Below are 24,589 nucleotides of genomic sequence, written 5' to 3' on the forward strand. Positions count from 1 at the left end.
AGGGCACAGCCTCTGACATTATTTAAACCTGCATTCTTTCTAACTGCTAGCAGGGGGCGACTAAAATAAGTCAAATAACACAGAAATCTATGAGAAAAAGTCTGAAATTCTCACTTGATTAGTTAATTCAGTAAATGGTTTCCTAATGAGTTTATGGTCTCAGTCTCTAGCTTTAGGTTTTCTTCAACCGATTTAGTAAATTATGGTTCCATTTACAGGAAATTAAAAACTAAAACGGGATGCTTTCGAATTTGCTTTCTTGTCATGTCCGCTTTCAAAAAACCAAGAGGGTGAAGAACAAATTCCAAACTTAGAGCTTCAGAACAGAAATTCACAAACCAATGACTGACGGTGTCGTACCTTCGTCCAGCTTTTACAGAAAGTCTTATTTTACTAACAAAGTAAAACCAGGAAGAACCAGTTTAGGTGTTAATTCTGCATTTGACATATTTCAGCGAAAGATTGCAAAAACAGTTAATTTATCTTTCTACAGCTGCTCTTTAGGGACGTATTCTGAGGTGAATTTTGAAAAAAATTTCAAACTAGAGGAGTCGGTTTTTGCCTTTGTCTAAAAATGGTTATTGTACTTTCTTGGTGATGGAAATACCTTTTCTGAATAATGTGGTGAACATTTAACTCACATGACTGATCAGCTGTTTCTGCTTCTACTGACTCTGAACTATGAAACATGGATGAGACCAGCTGACGGTTGATTTAAAGGAGTTTTATTCTTCAATGTAAGTCATCTCAGGGCAGCTAGCACAGCAAGGTGAAGACTTTAAACATTTTATATCACAGAGAGAAACCCAGTAGATCCAGTGATTCTTTTTGAGAAGCTCTTTGGAGACGACAGGAAGAAAAAACCTTCCTCTGGCAGAACCAGGTTCAGGGAGGGCGATGGTCTGCCTCGACCAGTCAGAGTGAGGGAATCATTTGGATTTGTTGTGTTTCTATAATGATAATGTAATAATGTAATCAACCTCACTGTGTGAAGTGCCTGGAGATTAGTGAGTTGGTGCTCTATATGAATAAAACCTTAGGAGTTTAACTGAATTGTTTGAGCTCAGATTCCCGGTTTGTCATGAAAATATTCAATTTATAAGAAGTTTGTAGGCAGAATTAAGAAGTGCACAGCTAGCTACATACTGTATATTGGCCCCAAAAGTAGAAATAAGTGTAGAAACTGTAGACATCCATCCATGGAAATCATTTTTAACTGCTTTGATTATCCAGCAGGAACCACAACTTCCATACCAACTAAAAATGACCTCATCCAGCTAAAATGTATCGTATCGATATACACAGAATACAATTGGCTCATTGCTTCTTAGGTTGTTGTTTTAGTTGGTTTTCTGAGTAATCTGAGTAAGACAGTGATTAAATATTAAATTTCTGTTTTGCCTTTATTTCACAGTAAACAAAAAGAAATAAAGGAAGTGAGGCACGACATGCAGCCAAAGTCCCAGATATGAACCCATGTAGCCCAGTAAGACACCACAAAGACCCACACCAGGTGACTCCAAAACCAGGATGCAGAAGTCCAAACAGTATATTTGTCAGCATAGTTTTATCTGATTAGTTTCATTAGTAGCATTCTGATTGTTAATAAAGTTAGTCGTTTTTAGGAAAATGTTTTTTTTTTCTGGTTTAAATCAGTGTGTTAGTGGATAAACAGTTGTTACTAAGCTGTTAACACATTCTAATTTCACTGGACATGAAGATCAGCTATTAATTAGTTCTAAAAAGACAGTATTTATGAAGCAATGTTAACTGCAGCTCCTTGTTTGAACTCGATAGAACTAAAGCTGTACGCTGATGATACTGCACTTTACCTGCCAATACATCTTGCATTCTTTACACTTATTTTTTTACCCAGTGTACTAATTAAAGAATTTTAAATCTTAAACAATTCGCCTGAACAGTATATTGAACCCTGGTCCTCATACTAAAAGTCTGAGCTACCGAGCCTCAACAATTAATAAGCCCCATTTGAAGAGTCGGCACATTAAACTGATCTCCACTTTTTAAACTTTGAATTAAAAATTCATTGAACTCTTGAGTGCTTTGAGGACAGATTCATGATCCCACATCGATGTTAGTCAGCTCACTGTGAAAGGCTTGAGACTCTCTAAATAATGGTATTAAGGGCTTTAGATAACTATAACTATGAAGTTACTCTGATGGATTTGAAAGATCTACCTGCTTGAGGTAAGATCTGCTTCAACAAACCAATAGCTATTATTATACGACCCAACAATTCCAAATAGTCATCATCAAACACAAACACTGAGTGTCTTTAGAAGACTAAATAATAGATACTCGTACGGTGAGATGAAGAACTACCAACAGTCACGTCTTTGAACCTATGACACAACCTTATCTAGATGGATGGCTCTGGAATAGCACTGTGTATGAAGATGAAGTTAATGACAACACTTCTGCCTTTTTGCTCATTACCTCTCCTTTCTCCTTCTTGTCTTTCTTGTCCTTCTTCCCATCTCCTCCACCAGAACTCTTCTTCTCCACCCACAGTTCAGATTTCTCCACCAGCGTTCTGAGGCGATCCAGATCCGCCTTGATCAGTTTGTAGTTTTCTACATCCTGAGCCGAGATCAGCAGCTGGACCTGCAGAAGCACAAAGAACTCTGAGGATTAACGTGATGCTTCTGCTTTGATTCCAAAAGATTCACAATAAGCAGGTTTGTGGATAGTCAATAAAAATCTATTGGAACCTTCTAGCAGTTGTATACATCCACCTAAAATGAAATACGAGGAGGACATTGAACAGTTTGTCGAAGTCCTTCCATCCATCATTAATGGTATCACACACACCTGAACAGGGACTTAAGCCCTGGACCCTCAGATTAAAACTCTGATGCTCTACCAGCCGAGCTACCCAGGCTCTACAGGGACTTAAAATCATTATAGACAGTGAAAATATGTTAAATCTGATATGAAAACTTCAGACATGTGCGGTTATGACCAAAGCTGTCAGATGTAGACTTTATCAGACCGGATCTACCCTGAATCCTTAGACTGATGCTCCACCAGCTGAACTCTCTGTGACACAACATGAGACTTCCACTGTTTTAATGTCCAACCTGCTGGATTGTGTTTCAGTGATTATTTGTGGGTGATGTGAGCACCTGTTTGAAGGTGTGCAGGACTTCCTGTCTCTGGCTGAAGTGTCTGAAGAGCAGCTGCAGGGCTCCGGACACCAGAGGAGCGTAGTCGTGCATCGTGAGGTGGATCAGAACCCGCAGGAACATACGACCGCCTTCATCGTCCACCTCCAGGATGCTGTTCCCTTTACTGCACACAACCACACAATGATATTCATTTTATGACCTAAACCTCATCAGTAAGTCTGTAAAATCATCACGTACCCAACTCCAAACATGGCCTCCGCCTGCTCTCCAATGTGCTGCAGGTTGATGGTGGCTGAGGCAGGACAAAAAGGGAAATTCACAGAAGTTAATTAGATTATTCATGGAGGAACAGGTTGATCATTAGTTATACTTTCAATGGAAACAGGAAACATTAGGAATGAACAGGTTTCTGATCTTATCACTCTAAAACATCTACCTGTCGTCACCAAGTCGGCCAGGACTTCTGAAGCATTAGGAGAAGCAACAAAACACACCTTTATCAAACACTGCAGGATGTGCTGAGGTAAATACTAATAAATGACAGGTAGTCATTACATCCAATTTATTTAAACATGTAAAAGTCTTGAGGGAAATTAACCCCTGTAGCCCTGATTTATATTTTTAATTTCCACCTGCAGAAACATCCTAAAGGTCAGAGAAAACCTCCAGCAGAACATGATGTTTCTATTTCCACCTTATAAAAACTGTAAATTAGAGTTATAGTGCTACCAGTCAACCTCTTCACTGAATGTGAGACGCTCAGCAACCTTAAAAATGGCAGATGATAGCACTTAAATACCTGCTTGGTTTTAATGCCAGGGTGTAAAAAGTTAAAATCCCTCTGAGGTCCGTGTTAGTGCAGCAGAACAGTTGGTTCCACTGCTGTGAGTTGATTTTCTAATTGAAGTATGTTGGTGTGGAGTCCTGGGATGTAACCTCTTAACCTCTGGGTACCAGCAGATACTAAGTACTTCATACTAAAAGATTTTGGGGTTTTTTAGATTTTGGGGGGCATTTTTATTACTGTATTTCAAATGAAATGATCATTGCTCCGGGTATTTGAACGCTGCCCTGGTCCTGGTCCTGGTCCTGATCCTGGTCCTGGTCCTGGTGTAGGGACTTGACCAATAAAACCTTGTTAAAACAATAAACCTTCACAGAGGTGGTGGGAAACCAAACATTTCCTGTGGCTCCTGCTAATGTAACTCATCATCTTGAACAGGATTTTAGATTTATCACTCAAAAATATTTCTCTTGGTATTACTGACTACAGCAGGTCCTCGACTTGTGTTGGAGTTCTGTTTCTACGGATCAATGTAAGTTGGTTTTCGCCATAGGTCGGAACTCCGGTGAAAATGTAAACAATTCCGTGCATCACGATATTGATCAGTTCTTCATAAAGTCCTGAATACCAACGAATTTCACGCATGTATGAATCATTTTAAGAAGATAACAGAACATGCTGACTGTTTTTACAATTTGAGTGCTTTATTCTAATTTCACTTCCATGGAGACGGCTTTCCATTTCTTCCAAGCATCAGAAGAGTCTGACTTACGCTGGGAGCCATAATGAAGGACAAAAAGTTAGTGAATGTAGCACAATCCAACGTGGAGTACAACCAGAGAATGGAAACAAAGCCGTCTGATAGCGCCGTGACGACGTATTCATCCGCTCTGCTCATCAACTAGTTCCACGTAACCAGTTCTGACGTAATGATGAAATGCTGTAGGTCGAGGACGCCGTAAACCGAGGACCTCCTGTACAAGCGCTGCTGATTAGCTGTAGTACCTGGTTGTTCCACCAGGTGAAGCCTCGTACTGTTTGATATCGTAAAGACCAAAGTGTTTATGTTGGTAAGCAGCGATCGTTATTTTGATTTAGCTAGTAAAGGGGCACCATGACAAAGACTTCTGTGATGTTTAGTGACCTCTGTCAAAAATTAAACTGAGATCAACCGTGATATGGATCCTATATCCTCGTGGCACATATCAGCTGCAGTTACAACCATGTGTCTGAGATTTAAATCAACAATGAAAGTAATGGATAAAGCCCAGATTGCTGAACTTGTATTATAAACTAATCAAATACTGATCAATAATACTGTATTTATTATGAAAATCATTCATATTTATGACACCTGTGTGACAGAGTTCTTCATCATTCTGAGATTTGTTCTGACTCCAATCAGTCTCAGTTGCTCTCATCTCTAAATATAAGTCTATTATAAGGGTGTACCTGCTTGTTCCATGTTGGTGGTGGCATCAGCATCAGCCATCGGATAAACGTCCACAAACTCCTTCTTGAAGACGGACAGCAGGAAGGAGAGGCGGTAGTCCAGACGAACGTTCAGGATGAACTGATGAAGACCAGAGTTCACTTACAACTTAATAAACTACATACAGACACGTTTATACTGTAATAATCAGGTTCAAATGATTCAACAGTGTCAGTTGTTGGTATTTAACTATCTAATATCATCAGCTATATAGTGGGTCCGTTACATGAGACTGTACAGAAACCTGATGAAGTATTTACTGAGTCTATATGTCATCTAACTGCACTGATTGTATCAGTTACCTGTAATATCTCCAGGATCTTCAGCTTGGTGTCCATCACTGTCAGGTCCATTTTGTCAATGCAATCTTTACTGCCTCGCTGTCCGTCAAGCACAAGCCCTGCCCCCATCCCTGCCCCTCTGGCCCCTGCACCTCCAAATATGGACTGTTTCCTGTTGAGGACCATGGTGGACATCATCTGACCCATCCCATGTATGGAGCGCTTCACGTTCTTCCCTTCAGACCGAACAGAAAGTCTCTGTTATTAACCCGAGTGGAGGAACCACAGCATGACCAGAAACAGATGAGAACCGATGGAAAACACACAAAATGAACACCAACACATGGAAAGGACAAACAAAATGATCAAAAAAGAGACAAAATGAGCACAAATAGAGGAGAAACGACCATTAACATAGACAAAACTACAGGAAACAGAGAAAAGGGTCTAAAAAACAGACCTGCAACCACCAGAAAACACAACTGCAATGAAACACATTATAGAAAAAAAGATTAAATAAACGCAGAAAAAAGAACTAATTGTTTTAAAATTACATAAGACAAACATAAGAGACAAAAGGCAACATAAAACACAAAACAACCACAAAAGAGAAAAAAAAATGACCATAAAAGATGCACCGTGGCCACTTAAGACCCCAAAAGACCAGAAAGCGAAAAGAAAAGACAGCAAAGAAACACAAAATGATCAAAAAGAGGCAGGAAATAGCTACAAACATGGAAAAAAAACACTGGAAATACACACAAAGTTACTGTAGTGAGAGAAAAAGGACTGAAAAGACAAAACAAAAACAACATAACAAACTGAACACAAATTAGAAAAAATGTCCTTACAGAGACACAAACTGACCACATAAAACACAAAAGGACCAGAAAATAGATGATTATTTAGACTACGGGGGTCATTTTGAGACTGTGTGAACAACAACATCCTGCAGTGTTTATTGATGAGATAATGAGAAAAAATGAGGACATCTGATCGGCTGACTTACCTGACGTGTCATCGTGGAACATGAACGCGGCGTGTCCTGGGTTCGGTCGGCAGTCGATGATGCCCAGCAGAGTCCTGGTGAGTCTAAGCAGCTCGAAGAAGCTGTAGAAACCAAAGTAGATGAGATGTCTGGCCAAACTCACCACCTGGAGGGAACAGAAGACGTCATGGGAGACCAGAGGAACACTGGAGGACGGAAGATGCTGTAAAATGAGGGAGGAAGCATGAACCGACCTCGTACGTTAGCTTGTTCTTCTCCTCATTGTGGAATGGCACCTCGTCATGCAGGACGTTGTTGAGATACTCCTCCATGAAGGCCATGGTGTTGGAGAATCGGTTCTTCTTGTTGTCTCTGCTGTCGTCCATGTTGGAGTCATAACTGAGAATTACAGTAGAAATATCAGCTAAAGCTAACAGATAGCAGTGTTTGGTAAAGTTAAGAACAACTCATGGTTTGGAGTGTCAGATTAAACACAGAAATCAAAACCAGAATTCATCATGTGCACCAAGAGCCTTAAACTCTCTCCCAACTACTAGGACATCCATTGGAGGTGCTGACTGAATCAGATGTTTCAGAGAAAGATTCATATCCATGAAACCAAGTTTGAAATCCTGTTGCTGCAGCACTTTTTATCGCCTCATGTGTTGGGTATGATTGGAGGTTTCACATTGTCTGTGTAAACTCCTCATATTACCAAATAACCTGCTGAACATTGGTTCAGCGAAGGACCTGGACTGAGCAGAGTGAATCAGGCTAAGGTCCACAAGCAAGAGAACTTCAGATTTATGCCTGAGACACTTTGGGTTCGACTTTAACTCAACAATTTATGATGCAAAGACTCACCTGAACAGGGACTTGAACCCTGGACCCTCAGATTAAAAGTCTGATGCTCTACCATCTGAGCTACCCAGGCTCTGAGAAACTGATCTTCCCTTTAGCTTTTGCAGTGATGCGGTAGTTAACATGTGAGCAGATCAATCCACAGCTTACTAATAGGACCAAGGACCTTCAGCACTTTCTGCCAAAGTCTACTCACAAGTTCCAAAGTCCAGTTGACTTGTTGACTAACCAGAAAGATCCATTGAAGCATTTTTAATCCCCTCATCATGTGACCTGAATTCAGATAAAAAGTCTAATCTCTTCTGACGGCTCTACCAGGATCTAAGAGGATACGCCCAAGACTTTTCCATTGTTTTGGTAGCTAGAATGCAAGAAAGCAAATTAATGATTTATCAAGTCTGTCAAGAGCCTTAAACTCTTTCTCCCAACTACTAGGACGTCCACTGGAGGTGCTGACTTCACCAGATGTTGCAGAGAAAGAGTCATATCCATGAAACCAAGTTTGAAATCCTGTTGCTGCAGCACTTTTTATCGCCTCATGTGTTGGGTATGATTGGAGGTTTCACATTGTCTGTGTAAACTCCTCATATTACCAAATAACCTGCTGAACATTGGTTCAGCGAAGGACCTAGACTGAGCCCAGCTAAGGTCCACAAGCAAGAGAACTCTGGATTTATGCCTGAGATACTTCGAAGTTGACTTCAACTCAACAATTTACAATGTAAAGACTAGAAGAGGTAAATATACACCTGAACAGGGACTTGAACCCTGGACCCTCAGATTAAAAGTCTGATGCTCTACCATCTGAGCTACCCAGGCTCCAACAGCTTTGACCTGTAGTATGTTCCTTCAACAAAAACAGACGAATAGCTCTACCCACTCTTTGATGGTGATGGAGGTGGGGATCTCGGTCCAGAGGCGGGCGAACTTGACGGGGGTCACCAGTTCCTGAGGGTCTCGGTCTACATGGGCGTGAAGCATGAGGCGGCAGAAAGACGCCCGGAGGTCGAAGGGCAGCATCTCGTCCATCATGCACAGGAAGATAAGCTCCACGTCCAGCTGCTTGGAGATCTCATCGATGGCCAGGTACTGCCGGTCCAAACACATCCGGGCAAACAGCTTCAGCTGGTACCTGAGGAGGTCCACGGAGACACAAGGGCTCCATCACATTCACCTTTTTACAAACCATTGGAGGGCTTTTATGATGACCTGATGTTGTACCTGTAATAGGTGAGGACGTTCTCATCATGAGCGTTGCCTTGTCTGGCCTCCTGAGCCAGCTGTCTGATGCTCTTCTCCTGCTTCTCATTGGTCTTATCGGTCCACACCAGCCACACCTTCAGAGACAAGAACATCACGAACACTGAAGCAGAGCAGGGAAAGACAGTTTCCTCTTCCTTAGCAACATGTGTGTTCTTGTCTGTAACTAGATACTTCATATTAATGACATGTTGCCACAACATTTATACTGAAACGTTAACATTATTATTGGGGACTTGGTTTTCAGTAATAGAGCTTCTGATATTATCGTGTTTAGGTTAATATAGCAGCTTATGGTATCTTACTTCAACTAACATATGAGCTAACATTGTCTTGCATAGCCGGACATGGCGAGGAACATCATCTTTATTGGGCTAACATAGCGGCTAACATTATTTTGATTAGACTAATGCAGTCATGTTTAGGGTAACCTAGCAGCTAATGTCTTGTTCATGCTAACACAGGGGCTAACATTATCTTGTTTATGCTAACAAAGAGGTGGACATTATCTTGTTCAACATAGCAGCTAAAATTACCTTGTTCAGGCTAAGATAGAGGCTAGTTTATGTGGAGATACACTGAGACCAATTTATTACTTTTGTACTAAGATTTGTGTTGTTCCAGTGGATATAGTCCATTGATGACACAACCTCAACCTCACAGCAGCACTGTAGATTATTAAATAACATATGCAGATGTATATTGATTCATCTGAACTAAGGCCGTAACAAAGACATGTTGGAGGGAGTTTACGTCACCAGTTACCATTTCTGTTAAATATGGATCAATTAAAACACATTCTTCCAATAATCAACCAGACGTCTTTGGTGTTTTTGGTATTTTTCTCTTCTTGAGTTTGAACAACGTTTGGTTGATTTGTTGGACTAAAATACAGCCAGCCTTGCCTCATCCTCTTCCCCAAAGTCGTCCATCCCCATGTATTCTCCTTGAACACCACCAGGGGGCGACTCTCTCGGCAAGCGACGTCTGGAAGAAACAAAACAAAAATCTGTATGAAGAGAAGTTGAGAACCAGTTAAGGATTCTGATTGAGTTTCACAGGAGTGAAAACAGAAACCTATGCTGCCCCCTGCTGGTCAGATAGATGAATAACTTTGGTCAGCTATATCTCTGTATGAAGGAATGAACACCAGCGTAAAGTAAAGCGACACCATCTGATGCTCACTCTGTCTTGATGAGGATGTCCTGGTTCTTGGGGTCCAGGACACATTTACAGATGAGCTCCTGGGTGACGGGGATGGCCACGTTGTTGGACACGCAGAGGTCCGACAGGTAGTCCAGAAACCTGCACAAACAAAATGTCACGGTAAGAAACCACAGAGAAGAACTGGTTTAAACCGGTTACACAGGGTTAGTGACCGCTGGTAGGTCAGCATTGGAAGAAAACTTGAACAGAAAACAAGAGTCAGTAAGTAGAACCGTCATGTCACCTTCAACTTAAATCCATTTTTTAACTCTTACAGCCTTAATCAAACTTTGTACAACAATAATTCATTCTAACATAATTAATCAGTTAAACTGAATTAATGTGGATGAAATAGATCCATTTATCTTAATAACTGACTGAGAATCTGGTGTGGTTGCTGCAAGTTGGATTTTTAAAAATAAACTCTTTAAGCACTAATTCTGTTTTAAGTTTACAGGTGTGAAGATGGATGGATGGATGATAGATGATGTATGGATGGATGTATGGATGGCTGGATGATGGATGGATAATGGATGATGGATGGATGGATGGATGGATGGATAATGGATGGATGGATGGATGATAGATGATGATGGATGATGGATGCTTGATGGATGGATGGATGGATGGATGAATGGATGGATGGATGGATGATGGATGGATGGATGGATGATAGATGATGGATGGATGATGGATGCTTGATGGATGGATGATGGATGGATGGATGATGGATGATAATGGATGATGTATGGATGGATGTATGGATGGCTGGATGATGGCTGGATGATGGATGGATGATGGATGGATGGATGGATGGATGGATGGATGGATGATGGATGGATAATGGATGGATGGATGGATGGATGGATGGATGGATGAATGGATGAATGGATGGATGGATGATGGATGGATGACGGATGGATGGATGATGGATGATAGATGATGGATGGATGATGGATGATAGATGATGGATGGATGATGGATGCATGATGGATGGATGGATGGATGGATGGATGGATGGATGGCGGATGGATGGATGGATGGATGGATGGATGATAGATGATGGATGGATGGATGGATGGATGGATGGATGGATGGATGGATGGATGGATGGATGATGGATGATAGATGATGGATGGATGGATGGATGATGGATGGATGGATGGATGGATGGATGGATGGATGACGGATGGATGGATGGATGGATGGATGGATGATAGAGGATGGATGGATGGATGGATGGATGGATGGATGGATGGACTTCTTCACTGGAGGTGGTTTTGGACCCTCATGATGAAGCAGACCTCCAGACCTCAGCCACCCTCTAATCAGGACCCTGTGATGGGTTCGTACCTGGGCTCTCGGTTCTTGCGGACCAGGCTGACGAAGGTCTCCACCTCGGTCTTGGTGATGTGTTTCTCCAGCAGCTTGCGGTTGTTGTGCAGCAGAGCGGTGATGGTGTCTTCAGCCAGGATGTCGTATCCGATCTGACTCTGCATGACGCCGAACTGCTTGGCAATGTGCTCCTGGAGAGGAACCGTTCCTACAGTCAGTACCAGAGCCAAAGACCTGAAGAACATCAACAATCTCATCCTCACCTGGTTCTTGCGGTAGTCCTCCTGGGAGTGTCTCAGGACTCTGTAGCAGAGTCTGAACATGTACTGGTATGGAGAGTTCTTCTGGTCGGCCAGTTCCTCCAGACGCAGCAGAGGACCTTCACCTCCTCCTCGGTCCTTAAAGGGGGTCTTCAGGATGCCGAAGATCTAAACAAACAGAGCGTTGTTTAGCTGGTTGTCTGGTTCAGTAGAAGATCTGGAGAATGTTAGTTCTTCTTCACCTGTTTGAGGATGTTCTGTTCCCTCATCAGCTTCTGTCTCTCTCGGTTTGCCTTCGTCATGATGACGTCCAGAACCGACTGGCCGCTGTTGATGACGTCGGCCACGAAGAACACAACGTCCTCCAGCAGCTTGATGGCGAATCTGTCAAAAAGAAACATCAGAGCGTTAACCGGTCCCCAGCTTCCTGTCTTCTCTCCTCTAGGTGGCACTGTACCTTCTGTCGTTCTGGCTGATGAAGCCCTGACTGAACTGGTCCACCACCGTGCTTAGCATGGCGCTAGCATCGTTAGCGAAGTCCAGGTCTCTGATCTCCATCACTGGAACCGAGACGATGGCGAACGCCTCCTTGTCCTCTTTGGTTGGACACGTCCCCAACTGAAGGAGGAGATAAATCCATCCAATAATAATCTTACAGTAATATAAGACATGAAGGGACTGTTCTGATGAACTCTGGGTTCTTCACCATCAGTCTGATGGGTCGCTCCTCGTCGATGTCGATGGGAACATTGGTGCTCTGGATCCAGGTGTTGGTACAGAGATGTCGCAGTCGAACGTACGAGTTCCTGAAACACAATTAGCTCCGATTAAATCTCAATAAATCTGCTTTATATGTAATAAAATAATTTCTACAAAATAAACCGTTGGAACCCAGCAGAGATTAAAAAAGCAGAAACTTTTCTTCTGGTCTCACCGCGGAACGAAGGAGTCGGTTTTCTGCAGCGTCGTCGGGTCGAGTTCAAACAGAGAAGCAATGTCGTTGCCGTGAGGAACCGCCACCAGCTTATACTTGATCCTCTCACCGTGGGAACGCTTGTTGCTACGACTACCATCCATCTATGGGATGTCAGAGGAAGCAGAAATATGAGATAAAAAACAGCGAGTCGTCTGCAGATAATGATGTTAGTTTACTGGTGATGAAACTGAAGGAGAGAGGACCGATGACGGAGCCCTGAGGAACACCACATACTGTGACATTAACAACATGGACAAAAAAACACACAAACAAATGCACACAAATAAACACAAACAACCCAAGAATGCACTTTTCACACAAAAATATAAAAAACAAACAAGCACACAGTCTCACATAATTCAAATATTAAAACAGACTCCAAAATACAAAGGCAAAGAAAAGTCTACAAACACAAATAAACAAACAAACACAGACAAAAACATGGAAACACAGCAGCACAAACACATAAACAAACAACAACACACAAACACAAAAAATCTAACACAATCACAAGAAGATAAACTGACAAAAATACAAAATAAATAACCAAACTAAAACAACAACAAAAACCTGCACAAATCCAAAACAAACACAAAAATAAAACACACAACAACATACAAACAAGCAACAACACACAACACAAAAACTCACTGATGATGTCAGCTCTGCGTTGTCTCCTTTATAACCCGGGTTCTCCTAAACAACAACAACAACAGTTCATTAAAACAGATTTTGTTTTAATGAAACTAAATATTTACTTCTTCCAGAAAAAAAACTAATGTAATCCACGTCAGACAATCAAACCATTTAAACCCAGATGTTCGTGAATGAATCTGATTCTTTTGGTTTTAAAACAAACTTTTACACATTTAAGACTTTCTGAAGACTTTTTTCTTTTACGTCTAATTTCATTGGTCGGTTCGTTGCCATGGTTACCTCAGCAGCCAGGTAGTTCCCTGTCGCCAGGTGTTTGAAGCGGTAGAGACTGTTCCAATGCCCCGCCCCCCCACGACACGGGTCATGATGGACGACCTGACGGACCAATCAGAACACAGAGAAGGTTGGTAGGGAATTCAGTTCGTTTATCTGTTATGTTTTTGTAGTTTGGTGTTTTTTTTGTTACTACATTTGCGTGTGTTTGTGTGTGTTGTTGGTTTGCCATTGCTGCTGGTTGTGTATCTCTTGTGTTGTTTATTGTGCTGTTTGTTGTTGTGTTGTTTGTTGTTTACCTCCACCTCCCACAGAGCGTTGCTGCTGGTTGTTATTGTGTTGTTTGTTGTTGTTTATTGTTTGTTGTTTACCTCCACCTCCCACAGAGCGTTGCTGCTGGTTGTTATTGTGTTGTTTGTTGTTTGTTTGTTGTTTACCTCCACCTCCCACAGAGCGATGCTGCTGGTTGTTATTGTGTTGTTTGTTGTTTATTGTTTGTTGTTTACCTCCACCTCCCACAGAGCGTTGCTGCTGGTGGCTGATGTTGCCGACTGTCTCAGGGTGGTTCGGAGGAAAACGTGCAGTTTGCTTTTATACTCGTCGCAGGTCAGAAATTTCTCCTGCTCGGCGTGAAACAAACGCACAACGTCGCCCTGAAACACAAACAAACAAACACATAAACAAACATAAACGTAAACACCAATAGGTGGTTTTCTGTCAGTAGTAGAGTGAGGAGGGTCCAGACTAGTTCCTGGGTGGTGACCGTATAAAGCAGCAGCTGCAGATCTAACTATTTATAGCAGTTTCATCTCTTCATCATCCTCCACTGGGTTCAACGTCTGGACAGAAACTAAAGCAGCAGGAATTCCAGAAGATCTTCTGCCGATTGCAGCTCCTCATAAGGACCTGAGATCTTCTGACCCTCTTATGGATCATCAGGAGGTAAAAATATTCAGTCCTCCAGGTTTTATCCTTTTACTGATGTTCAGCTGAATCCAGGTCAGTTTAAGTAGACTTTATGGATAAGAATTACCAAAAAAAAGATTCATTTATGTGGAAGTGAGAACAGATTCCTTCAAAGTAAATTTCAATAAAAGGCGAAAACCTCATTCAGTGTTTTATTTCTGTAAAACATCAGAGGAACCATGAATGACGTCTTCTGGTTCAGAGGTCTTTGGTTTTATTTGTGCTGACTCTGAGCTGTGAGAGGAATAAAAGACGAACTTACTCCTTTGAGGACTTCCTCCCGGTGGTCGCTGAACATCATGAACAGGTTGATCTTCCAGCTGGTGTTGCAGTTCACAGAGTTCACCTGTAGGGGCCCACAGCAGCACAGCAGGAGGTTTAACCATGAGGAGGAAGAAGGTCAGGGGTCCGTTTCACGAAGCAGGTTCAACAAACTCTGAGTTTAACCCTGAACTCTGAGTTGATCTACTCTGAGACAGAAAACTCTGAGTTTCCGGTTTCACAACGGCTGATTTGAGTTGGTTTAATCAACTCTGAGTAGTTTCACCCGGAGTTAAGCGCGTGCACCACAACTCTGAAAAGCCAGTATCAATGGAGCGCCGATTCGACGAGTCACCATGGCAACGGGGAAGCGGAGGACTACACCGTTTGAATTGGAAATCTTAATGCGCTTATATAGCGAGTTTGAACACATTTTTAGAATGAAGTGCAACACCTGCAGCTGTAAAAGAGAGGGAGACGGTGTGGGAGAACATTGCTGCCCTGTCAATGCGTAAGTTTAAATCACAATAATATTACAGGAAAACTGTTTGAATAGTAGACTATTAAGTTATTTCATTTAGGTGCAATCCTGCAGGGGAGAAGCACATGTGGCAGCAGCTTAAGATGAAATATAAAAACATTTTTAAAACAGGTAAGAAGTCGGCATAATCTCATGGAGCTTCCTCATTTTGATCATGTTTTACATTGTAAAGTAGCCTAAATATTAAGTGGCTGTTTGACTGTGCAGTGGTTTTATCCCACACAGCCTAAATGTCTGCATCCATATCATGTTCTGTTAAACAATTAAGCCTATTTAAACTAACACAGACTTCTACTCAGCCAACTATATATATATATATATATATATATATACACACACACACACAAGGACATGACATTTATAGACGGCAGAACTAGACTTCGCCAAAACTCGCCAGCTGACTGAATGAATGAATGAGGAAATCAAATCACGTGTGACTGAAAGAGGGCGGAGACTGAGAGAAACTCGAGGTTTACTGAGATAAACCTGGTCCTGACCAGGTTAGATTCATAGAGTCTGTTACTATGGTAACTGACCGAGAGTTTCAGTTACCCCTCTTTGTGAAACAGGCTAGAGTTACTCCTCTGTCTCGGGTTTGAGTTACCTCCCTTTGTGAAACGGAAAACTCAGAGTTTCCCTCATTTCAGGGTTAACAAACTCAGAGTTTTCACTAAACCTGCTTCGTGAAACGGACCCCAGGTATCAGGTGAGAACCAGTTCTCTTTACAATAACAACCTGTTCAGAACCTTTCTGTTGGCTGCTGTAGCTTTGTGTCTCTTTGTGGTTGTTTTGCGTCTCTTTGTGGTCATGTTGTGTCTCTTTGTGATAGTTTTTTGAATCTTTGTGATAGTTTTGTGTCTCCTTGTGGTGGTTTTGTGTGTCTTTGTGGTTATTCTGTGTCTTTGTGGTCATTTTGCGTCTCTTTGTGGTTATTTTGTGTCTCGTGGTTATTTTGTGTCTTTGTGGTCATTTTGCATTGCTTTGTGGTTATTTTGTATCTTTGTGATTGTCTTGCGTCTCTTTGTGGTCGTCTTGTGTTTCTTTGTGGTTGTTTTGTGTCTCTGTGTGGTCGTGTTGTGTCTCTTGTGGTAGTTTTGTGTATCTTTGTGATAGTTTTGTTGATCTTTGTGATAGTTTTGCGTCTCCTTGTGGTGGTTTTGTGTGTCTTTGGGGTTATTTTGTGTCTTTATGGTCATTTTGCGTCTCTGTGGTTATTTTGCATCTCATTGTGGTTATATTGTGTCTTTGTGGTCATTTTTTTGTTGTTTTGTGGTTATTTTGTATCTTTGTGGTTGTTTTGTGTCTCTTTGTGGTCGTTTTGCGTCGCTTTGTGGTCATTTTGCATCTTTGTGGTTGTTTTGCGTCTCTTTGTGGTCATTTTGTGTCTCTTTGTGGTCATTTTACATCTCTTTGTGGTCGTTTTGTGTATCTTGGTGGTCGTCTTGCGTCTCTTTGTGGTTGTTTTGTCTCTTTGTGGTGGTTTTGTGTGTCTTTGTGGTTGTTTTGTGTCTCTTTGTGGTATTTTTGTGTCTCTCTGTGGTCGTTTTGTGTCTCTTTGTGGTTGTTTTTTCTCTTTGTGGTGGTTTTGTGTCTCTTTGTGGAGGTTTTGTGTTTCTTTGTGGTAGTTTTGTGTCTCTTTGGGGTTGTTTTGTCTCTTTGTGGTGGTTTCATGTCTCTTTGTGGTCGTTTCGTGTCTTTTTGTGGTTGTCTTGTGTCTCTTTGTGGTCGTCTTGTGTTTCTTTGTGGTTGTTTTGAATCTCTTTGCGGTAGTTTTGTGGATCTTTGTGATAGTTTTGTGTCTCCTTGTGGTGGTTTTGTGTGTCTTTGTGGTTATTCTGTGTCTTTGTGGTCATTTTGCGTCTATTTGTGGTTATTTTGCATCTCGTGGTTATTTTGTGTCTTTGTGGTCATTTTGCGTTGCTTTGTGGTTATTTTGTATCTTTGTGGTTGTTTTGTGTCTCTTTGTGGTTATTTTGTGTCTCTTTGTGGTCATTTTTGCATCACTTTGTGGTTATTTTGTGTCTTTGTGGTCGTTTTGCATCACTTTGTGGTCATTTTGTGTCTCTTTGTAGTCGTTTTACATCTCTTTGTGGTCGTTTTGTGTATCTTTGTGGTCATCTTGCATCTCTTTGTGGTTGTTTTGTGTCTCTTTGTGGCCGTTTTGTGTCTTTGTGGTTGTTTTGTCTCTTTGTGGTGGTTTTGTGTCTCTTTGTGGTGGTTTTGTGTCTCTTTGTGGTCATTTTGCGTCACTTTGTGGTCGTGTTGTGTCTCTTTGTGGTAGTTTTGTGTATCTTTGTGATAGTTTTGTGTCTCCTTGTGGTGGTTTTGTGTGTCTTTGTGGTCATTTTGTGTCTTTATGGTCATTTTGCGTCTCTTTGTGGTTATTTTGCGTCTCATTGTGGTTATTTTGTGTCTTTGTGTTCATTTTGCGTTGCTTTGTGGTTATTTTGTATCTTTGTGGTGGTTTTGTGTCTCTGTAGTTGTTTTGTGTCTCTTTGTGGTTGTTTTGTGTCTCTGTGGTTGTTTTGTGTCTCTTTGTGGTTGTTTTGCATCTCTTTGTGGTCGTTTTGTGTCTCTTTGTGGTCATCTTGTGTTTCTTTGTGGTCGTTTTGTGTCTCTTTGTGGTAGTTTTGTGTCTCTGTAGTTGTTTTGCGTCTCTTTGTGATTGTTTTGTGTCTCTGTAGTTGTTTTGTGTCTCTTTGTGGTGGTTTTGTGTGTCTTTGTGGTTATTTTGTGTTTTTGTGGTCATTTTGCGTTGCTTTGTGGTTATTTTGTCTCTTTGTGGTTATTTTGTCTCTTTGTGGTTATTTTGTATCTTTGTGGTGGTTTTGGGTCTCTTTGTGGAGGTTTTGTGTTTCTGTGTGGTAGTTTTGTGTCTCTCTGTGGTTGTTTTGTCTCATTGTGGTGGTTTTGTGTCTCTTTGTGGTGGTTTTGTGTCACTTTGTGGTCGTCTTGCGTCTCTTTGTGGTCGTCTTGTGTTTCTTTGTGGTTGTTTTGTCTCTTTGTGGTCTTTTTGCATCTCTTTGTGGTCGTGTTGTGTCTCTTTGTGGTAGTTTTCTGTATCTTTGTGATAGTTTTGTGAATCTTTGTGATAGTTTTGTGTCTCCTCGTGGTCATTTTGTGTCTCTTTGTGGTCGTTTTGCATCTCTTTGTGGTCATCTTGTGTTTCTTTGTGGTCGTTTTGTGTCTCTTTGTGGTAGTTTTGTGTCTCTGTAGTTGTTTTGCGTCTCTTTGTGGTTGTTTTGTGTCTCTGTATTTGTTTTGTGTCTCTTTGTGGTGGTTTTGTGTGTCTTTGTGGTCATTTTGTGTCACTTTGTGGTTGTTTTGCGTCTCTTTGTGGTCGTTTTGCTTCTCTTTGTGGTCTTTTTGTGTCTCTTTGTGGTCATTTTGTGTATCTTTGTGGTCGTTTTGCGTCTCTTTGTGGTTGTTTTGTGTCTCTTTGTGGTCGTTTTGTGTCTCTTTGTGGTCATTTTGTATCTCTTTATGGTTTTTTTGTCTCTGTGGTGGTTTTGTGTCTCTTTGTGGAGGTTTTGTGTTTCTGTGTGGTAGTTTTGTGTCTCTTTGTGGTCATTTTGTATCTCTTTGTGGTTTTTTTGTCTCTGTGGTGGTTTTGTGTCTCTTTGTGGAGGTTTTGTGTTTCTGTGTGGTACTTTTGTGTCTCTCTGTGGTTGTTTTGTCTCATTGTGGTGGTTTTGTGTCTCTTTGTGGTGGTTTTGTGTCTCTTTGTGGTCGTCCTGCGTCTCTTTGTGGTCGTGTTGTGTCTCTTTGTGGTAGTTTTCTGTATCTTTGTGATAGTTTTGTGAATCTTTGTGATAGTTTTGTGTCTCCTTGTGGTGGTTTTGTGTGTCTTTGTGGTCATTTTGTGTCTTTATGGTCATTTTGCATCTCTTTGTGGTTATTTTGCGTCTCGTGGTTATTTTGTGTCTTTGTGGTCATTTTGCGTTGCTTTGTGGTTATTTTGTATCTTTGTGGTTATTTTGTGTCTTTGTGGTCGTTTTTGCATCTCTTTGTGGTTATTTTGTGTCTTTGTGGTCATTTTGCGTTGCTTTGTGGTTATTTTGTATCTTTGTGGTTATTTTGTGTCTTTGTGGTTATTTTGTGTCTTTGTGGTCATTTTTGCATCTCTTTGTGGTTATTTTGTGTCTTTGTGGTCATTTTGCGTTGCTTTGTGGTTATTTTGTATCTTTGTGGTTATTTTGTGTCTTTGTGGTTATTTTGTGTCTTTGTGGTCATTTTTGCATCACTTTGTGGTTTTGTTGTGTCTTTGTGGTCGTTTTGCGTCGCTTTGTGGTTATTTTGTATCTTTGTGGTTGTTTCGTGTGTCTTCGTTCAGGATCTAGTTTTGTTGTAGGACTATTGGATGTAAATGTCCTGTAGAACCCCTGATGTACCTCTAAAGGTCCACCAGTGTAGACGAGGACCATCAGCTGTGAAACATGAACTATAAACATCAAGTAAACGTTGTGTAGAACATGAGGACCGTCCTCTGGTTCACCTCTTTACATCCTGGATGGTCGGTGAGTTCGTAGCTGGAGGCGTGCAGCGGTTGTCCGGCGTTTACTGGGTTCAGGATCACTTTATCTCCAACCACCACCTGAAGAGAAGAACATGAGAACTACAGAAGAACCAGCAGGAACATCTGAAGAAAAGGAAAACTATAGGAGAACCAGCAGGAACATCTGGAGAACAGGAAGGCTCCTCTGAGAACATTTAACCCTCATGTCGTCCTGCGGGTCAAACTGACCCGTTTTAAAGTTTGAAAATGTGGGGAAAAATACATTTTCACAGTAAAACTTCTGATGTCCACATTTTCAACATTTTTGGGAAATCTTTGAACATTTATTGGTGGAAATAAGAAATTTTAAAAATGTTTCTTAAGAACATTCACATAAAAATCAACCAAAATCCAGTGAATTTCGATGGATTTTGGTTGATTTTTATGTGAATGTTCTTAAAGAAAATATTAGAAGTTTTACTGATATATATGGAATCACTTTAGATATTTTTAGGATTTTTTTGAAAGATTTTCACTCATTTTTTGAAAATATTTCCAAGAATTTTCTTGCCAAATTTGGGGGATTTTTTTTTTTTTAAACTAAAATTTTTAAGGGAAACTTTTAAGGAATTATTGGAATTTTCTTCCTGAAGGTTTTACAAATTTTCAGAAATTTGTGGAATTTTTTTGCTGAATTTTTGGATTTTTTTTCAGACAAGGAAACAATATTTTTTTGTGCCTGTAAATGAAGACAACAGGAGGGTTAAATATTAACCAGGAGTTAACGAGTTAACGCTGGAACTGGTTTTAATCAGTTTATCAACAGTTCTGATACTAAATAAATAGATTCAATATTTTCAGAGTAATGAAGCTGTAAATATAAATATACTGATAAATATTGTGGAGTAAAAGTACCCTATCAAGTACTACTAGTGTTAAACTATTAATATTTACTGCATTATTTTCTTTAAACTCTGCTCTGGATCAGTTTTTGTCTGATTTTCTACTGAAGACTTAAAGGGATAGTTCGGGATTTTTGACATGAATCTCTATGGCATCCCTATCATTAGTAACGTACACTCTCACTGTCTTACCCCCGACAGTGTCCCGTGAGCCGAGTTCTGGTCCGGCTCTGCTCGCGGCGAAAGTAGTCCGGCAGGTTTCCAGGGTCACTTAAATAAAACGTGTTTCTTCTAAAAACAGCATGTGTTCAAAAGAGTGACTGCTGCGTACATGTGTTGTTGATATCAACACATGTACGCAGCAGTCAGCTGGAGGACGGCGCGCATTGATACGACGGGACAGGAAGTAGTGCCAAGTGATTACGTGGTGTGACTTTTTCGTGGAAATGGGTTTTTTATGCAAATAAATCACTCTTTTGAACACATGCTGTTTTTAGAAGAAATACGTTTTATTTAAGTGACCCTGGAAACCTGCCGGACTACTTTTTCACATTTTTTTAAAAAATATTTTTTGTTTATAGATGTCTGTATATTATAGTTTAGTTCCTTTACAGATTTTTATATTTTTTTTACCTTTTATTGATTTTTAGACTAATTAATTAATTTTTATTTTATTTTTGCCAGTTCTCTACCTCACTGTGTGAATATTTTAATATTTTTATTAAATTAACTTTGATATTTCAGTTTTTATATTTTGTAGATTTTTATATTTCATTGTTTTTTGATATTTTTTATGTTTATAGATGTCTGAATTTTACAGTTGTTGATATTTTTTACCTTTTATTGATTTCTATATTTATTTTAGATATTTTTTTATTGAAAGATATTTTATAAATTTCTTTCTGTAACTTTGTGTTTTAATTTTTTGCATTGTTCTAAATTCATAACCTCACCTTCATATTTTTATTAAATTCACTTGATATTTATATGTTTTTTTATATATATATATATATATATATATATATACATATATATATATATATATATATATATATATATATATATATATATATATATATATATATATATATATATATATATATATATATATATATATAAAGATTTTTAGATTTTAAATACTTTGATAATTTAGAAATTTTTGGAAGAGGTTTTGATATTTATAGATTACTATGAATAATAGATTTTCATATTTATAAATAGATTTTGATAGTTTCTAATTTTGAAAATGAATTTTTAAATTAACATTTCGATTTAATGACCGTTAATATTTTATTTTCTAATTTTTAAACATATTTCTGTGTTTGTATTTTCCTGCGTCTGTCCACACGGTGGCGCTGTGGTGTCTCACGTTGTCGCCGTTGGCTCGTAGCTTCCAGAAGGGTTGGATAAAAAGCCAGGATCCTTCGTTCCCCGTCCCGTCCAGAGTTACTCTCATGGCGTTCTTCTCCAGCAGCGCCGGCAGACGTTTGTTCACCGTCAGATATTTATTACTCTTCATGTGCAGCAGCTGCAGACCACAAAACACAGCTTAGACACACATTTATATACTTTAAAACACAAATACTACACGTTTATATACTGTGAAATACAAATACTGCACATCTATACACCTTAAAACACAAATATTACACATTTATACTCCTTAAAACACAAATATTACACATTTATACTACTTAAAACACAAATACTGCACATTTATACTCCTTAACATAGAAATACTAGACATTTATACACCTTAAAACACATACAGTTGAAGACTATATTATCAGCCCCCCTGATGAAATTTTAGTTTTTTTTTCAAAACATTTCCAAGTGTTGTGAAACAGATGAAGGAATTTTTATCACAGCTTCTCCAAACATCCTAGTTTTATTGTGGATGCTTACATTATTTTATTTTACACACAGAAACTAAATTCTTTAACAAAAACCAAAAACTACCAGGGTCAACACTATTAGACCCCTTGATGCTAACAGTCAGTTGTGTTTCTTTTTTGCTGGATAACAGCTGGCAGTCGTTTGTTGTAGTTTGTAACAAGTCTCTGACATCTCCTGAGGAACCCCACCCCATTCTTCTTTAGTAAATCTCTCAGCTCCTCCAGATCTGATGGTCTTCTAGCATGGACCCTGGTCTTCATTTGGCCCCACAGATTTTAATGGGATTCCGGTCAGGGCTTTGTGCAGGCCAGTCAGGAACGTTGATTTTGGTCTTCTGGAGGTAGATCTTCACCAGGAGCGGAGGATGTTTCGAGTCGTCATGTTGAAGACAAAGCGACGACCCAGACCCAGTTTAGCAGCTGACTGCTGGAGGCTTTCTTTCTAAATCTTCATATATCCTTCTTTCTTCATGATTCCTTCAACCTTGAGCAGATTCTCAGTTCCAGAAGCACTGAAGCATCCAACAGCATGATACTGCCACCACCGTGTTTAACTGTGGGGACGGAGTTCTTCCCTTGTTTCTTCAAACATAAACGTCTCTAGTTTGCTCTCATCTGACCAAAGGCCTTCCAGTCTTCATAATCTTTCTCCAGGTTGTCCTCAGCAGACTTCAGTCTGGCCTGAAGGTGTCTCTTCTGTAATTCAATTCAATTCAATTCAATTTTATTTATATAGCGCCAATTACAGTCAAATTGTCTCGAGACGCTTTACAGAACCCATATGCCTGACCCCCAGAGCAAGCCAAAAGGCGACAGTGGCAGGAAAACACCCTTTTAACAGGGAAAAAAACCTCGAGCAGAACCCGGCTCTAATGTGAGGGGGACCCATCTGCCTGCTGGCCGGGTGGGTTGAGAGGGACAGAAGAAGTAGAGAGGTAGAGATAGAGGTGTAGAGGTAGAGATAGAGGGATACAGATAGAGGGGTAGAGATAGAGAGGTGGGGGGGTGGGACACAAGGACCATAAAACACAGCCACGCATCTGAAGCATCCAGCATCCAGCTCTGGGACCAGGGACACTCGGAGAAAGGACACAGAAAGAAACAGAGTGAATGTAATGCAATAATGGTATATATAGTAAATACATAGGTAGTTAGAGAAGGGCTCAGTGCATCAAGAGAGGTTCCCCAGCAGTCTAGGCCTATAGCAGCATAACTAGGGGCAAACTAAAGGGACGTCAAGAGGGGAAGTCAGTTGTGCAAATGAAAACACCAGCTCACCCCATCAGGGTCACCCAGTCAGCCCTAACTATAAGCTTTGTCGAAAAGGAAGGTTTTAAGCCTGGTCTTAAAAATAGAGAGGGTGTCCACCTCCAGAACCCAAACTGGGAGCTGGTTCCACAGGAGAGGTGCCTGATAACTGAAGGCTCTGCCTCACATTCTACTTTTAGAGATTCTAGGAACAACAAGTAAGCCTGCAGTCTGAGAGCAAAGAGTTCTGCTAGGATAATATGGTACTATCAGATCTTTAAGATATGATGGAGATTGGTTGTTAAGAACTTTATATGTCAGAAGAAGGATTTTGAATTCTATTCTAGATTTAACAGGGAGCCAATGAAGAGAAACCAATATAGGAGAAATATGATCTCTCTTGCTAACTCCCGTCAGTACTCTGGCTGCAGCGTTTTGGATCAGCTGTAGATGTTTCAGAGAGCTATTGGGACAACCTGATAATAAGGAATTACAGTAGTCAAGCCTAGAAGTAACAAATGCATGGACTAGTTTTTCTGCATCACTCTGAGACAGGATGTTCCTGATTTTCACAATATTTCTCAGGTGGAAAAAGGAAGTCCTACAGATTTGTTTTATGTGCGAGTTAAAGGACATGTCAGGACATGTCTGTAGAAGTTAAGGTTTGGGTTCAGTCCATTTCTGTGTCTTCTTTGACGCTACAACTCCTGACTTCTCTAACTCACTAACTAGTGTTTTGGTTGTTCTAGTGTCTTTGG

At 40.3% G+C, this 24,589-nt stretch overlaps 1 protein-coding gene and 2 non-coding genes across 5 annotated transcripts in view; all 3 read right to left on the bottom strand.

Annotated features, from left to right (window-relative positions):
• Positions 1-24,589, bottom strand: part of itpr3 (inositol 1,4,5-trisphosphate receptor, type 3) — an 83,892-nt gene that overhangs the window by 30,361 nt on the left and 28,942 nt on the right. For 2 of the 3 annotated variants that reach the window (XM_055012751.1, XM_055012750.1), the window contains exons 5-27: positions 22,058-22,216; positions 19,787-19,885; positions 14,751-14,834; positions 14,029-14,175; positions 13,529-13,624; positions 13,244-13,288; positions 12,551-12,693; positions 12,323-12,422; positions 12,074-12,234; positions 11,859-12,000; positions 11,620-11,784; positions 11,375-11,547; positions 10,001-10,120; positions 9,721-9,802; positions 8,777-8,892; positions 8,436-8,687; positions 6,949-7,093; positions 6,716-6,860; positions 5,728-5,942; positions 5,386-5,506; positions 3,387-3,441; positions 3,147-3,312; positions 2,458-2,625 (exon numbers count right to left, since the gene is read on the bottom strand). In XM_055012751.1, the coding sequence (XP_054868726.1) occupies positions 2,458-2,625; positions 3,147-3,312; positions 3,387-3,441; positions 5,386-5,506; positions 5,728-5,942; positions 6,716-6,860; positions 6,949-7,093; positions 8,436-8,687; positions 8,777-8,892; positions 9,721-9,802; positions 10,001-10,120; positions 11,375-11,547; positions 11,620-11,784; positions 11,859-12,000; positions 12,074-12,234; positions 12,323-12,422; positions 12,551-12,693; positions 13,244-13,288; positions 13,529-13,624; positions 14,029-14,175; positions 14,751-14,834; positions 19,787-19,885; positions 22,058-22,216 (3,099 nt within the window). Of the gene's footprint in view, positions 1-2,457; positions 2,626-3,146; positions 3,313-3,386; positions 3,442-5,385; positions 5,507-5,727; positions 5,943-6,715; positions 6,861-6,948; positions 7,094-8,435; positions 8,688-8,776; positions 8,893-9,720; positions 9,803-10,000; positions 10,121-11,374; positions 11,548-11,619; positions 11,785-11,858; positions 12,001-12,073; positions 12,235-12,322; positions 12,423-12,550; positions 12,694-13,243; positions 13,289-13,528; positions 13,625-13,821; positions 14,001-14,028; positions 14,176-14,750; positions 14,835-19,786; positions 19,886-22,057; positions 22,217-24,589 lie in introns of those variants that run through there. The other variant, XM_055012752.1, reaches the window with a different exon arrangement.
• Positions 7,556-7,628, bottom strand: trnak-uuu (transfer RNA lysine (anticodon UUU)). Its single transcript has one exon. It is a non-coding gene; the product is annotated as a tRNA-Lys (tRNA).
• Positions 8,302-8,374, bottom strand: trnak-uuu (transfer RNA lysine (anticodon UUU)). Its single transcript has one exon. It is a non-coding gene; the product is annotated as a tRNA-Lys (tRNA).

This window comes from Amphiprion ocellaris, chromosome 8 (genome assembly GCF_022539595.1).
Source record: "Amphiprion ocellaris isolate individual 3 ecotype Okinawa chromosome 8, ASM2253959v1, whole genome shotgun sequence".
Taxonomy (NCBI): Eukaryota; Metazoa; Chordata; class Actinopteri; family Pomacentridae; genus Amphiprion; species Amphiprion ocellaris.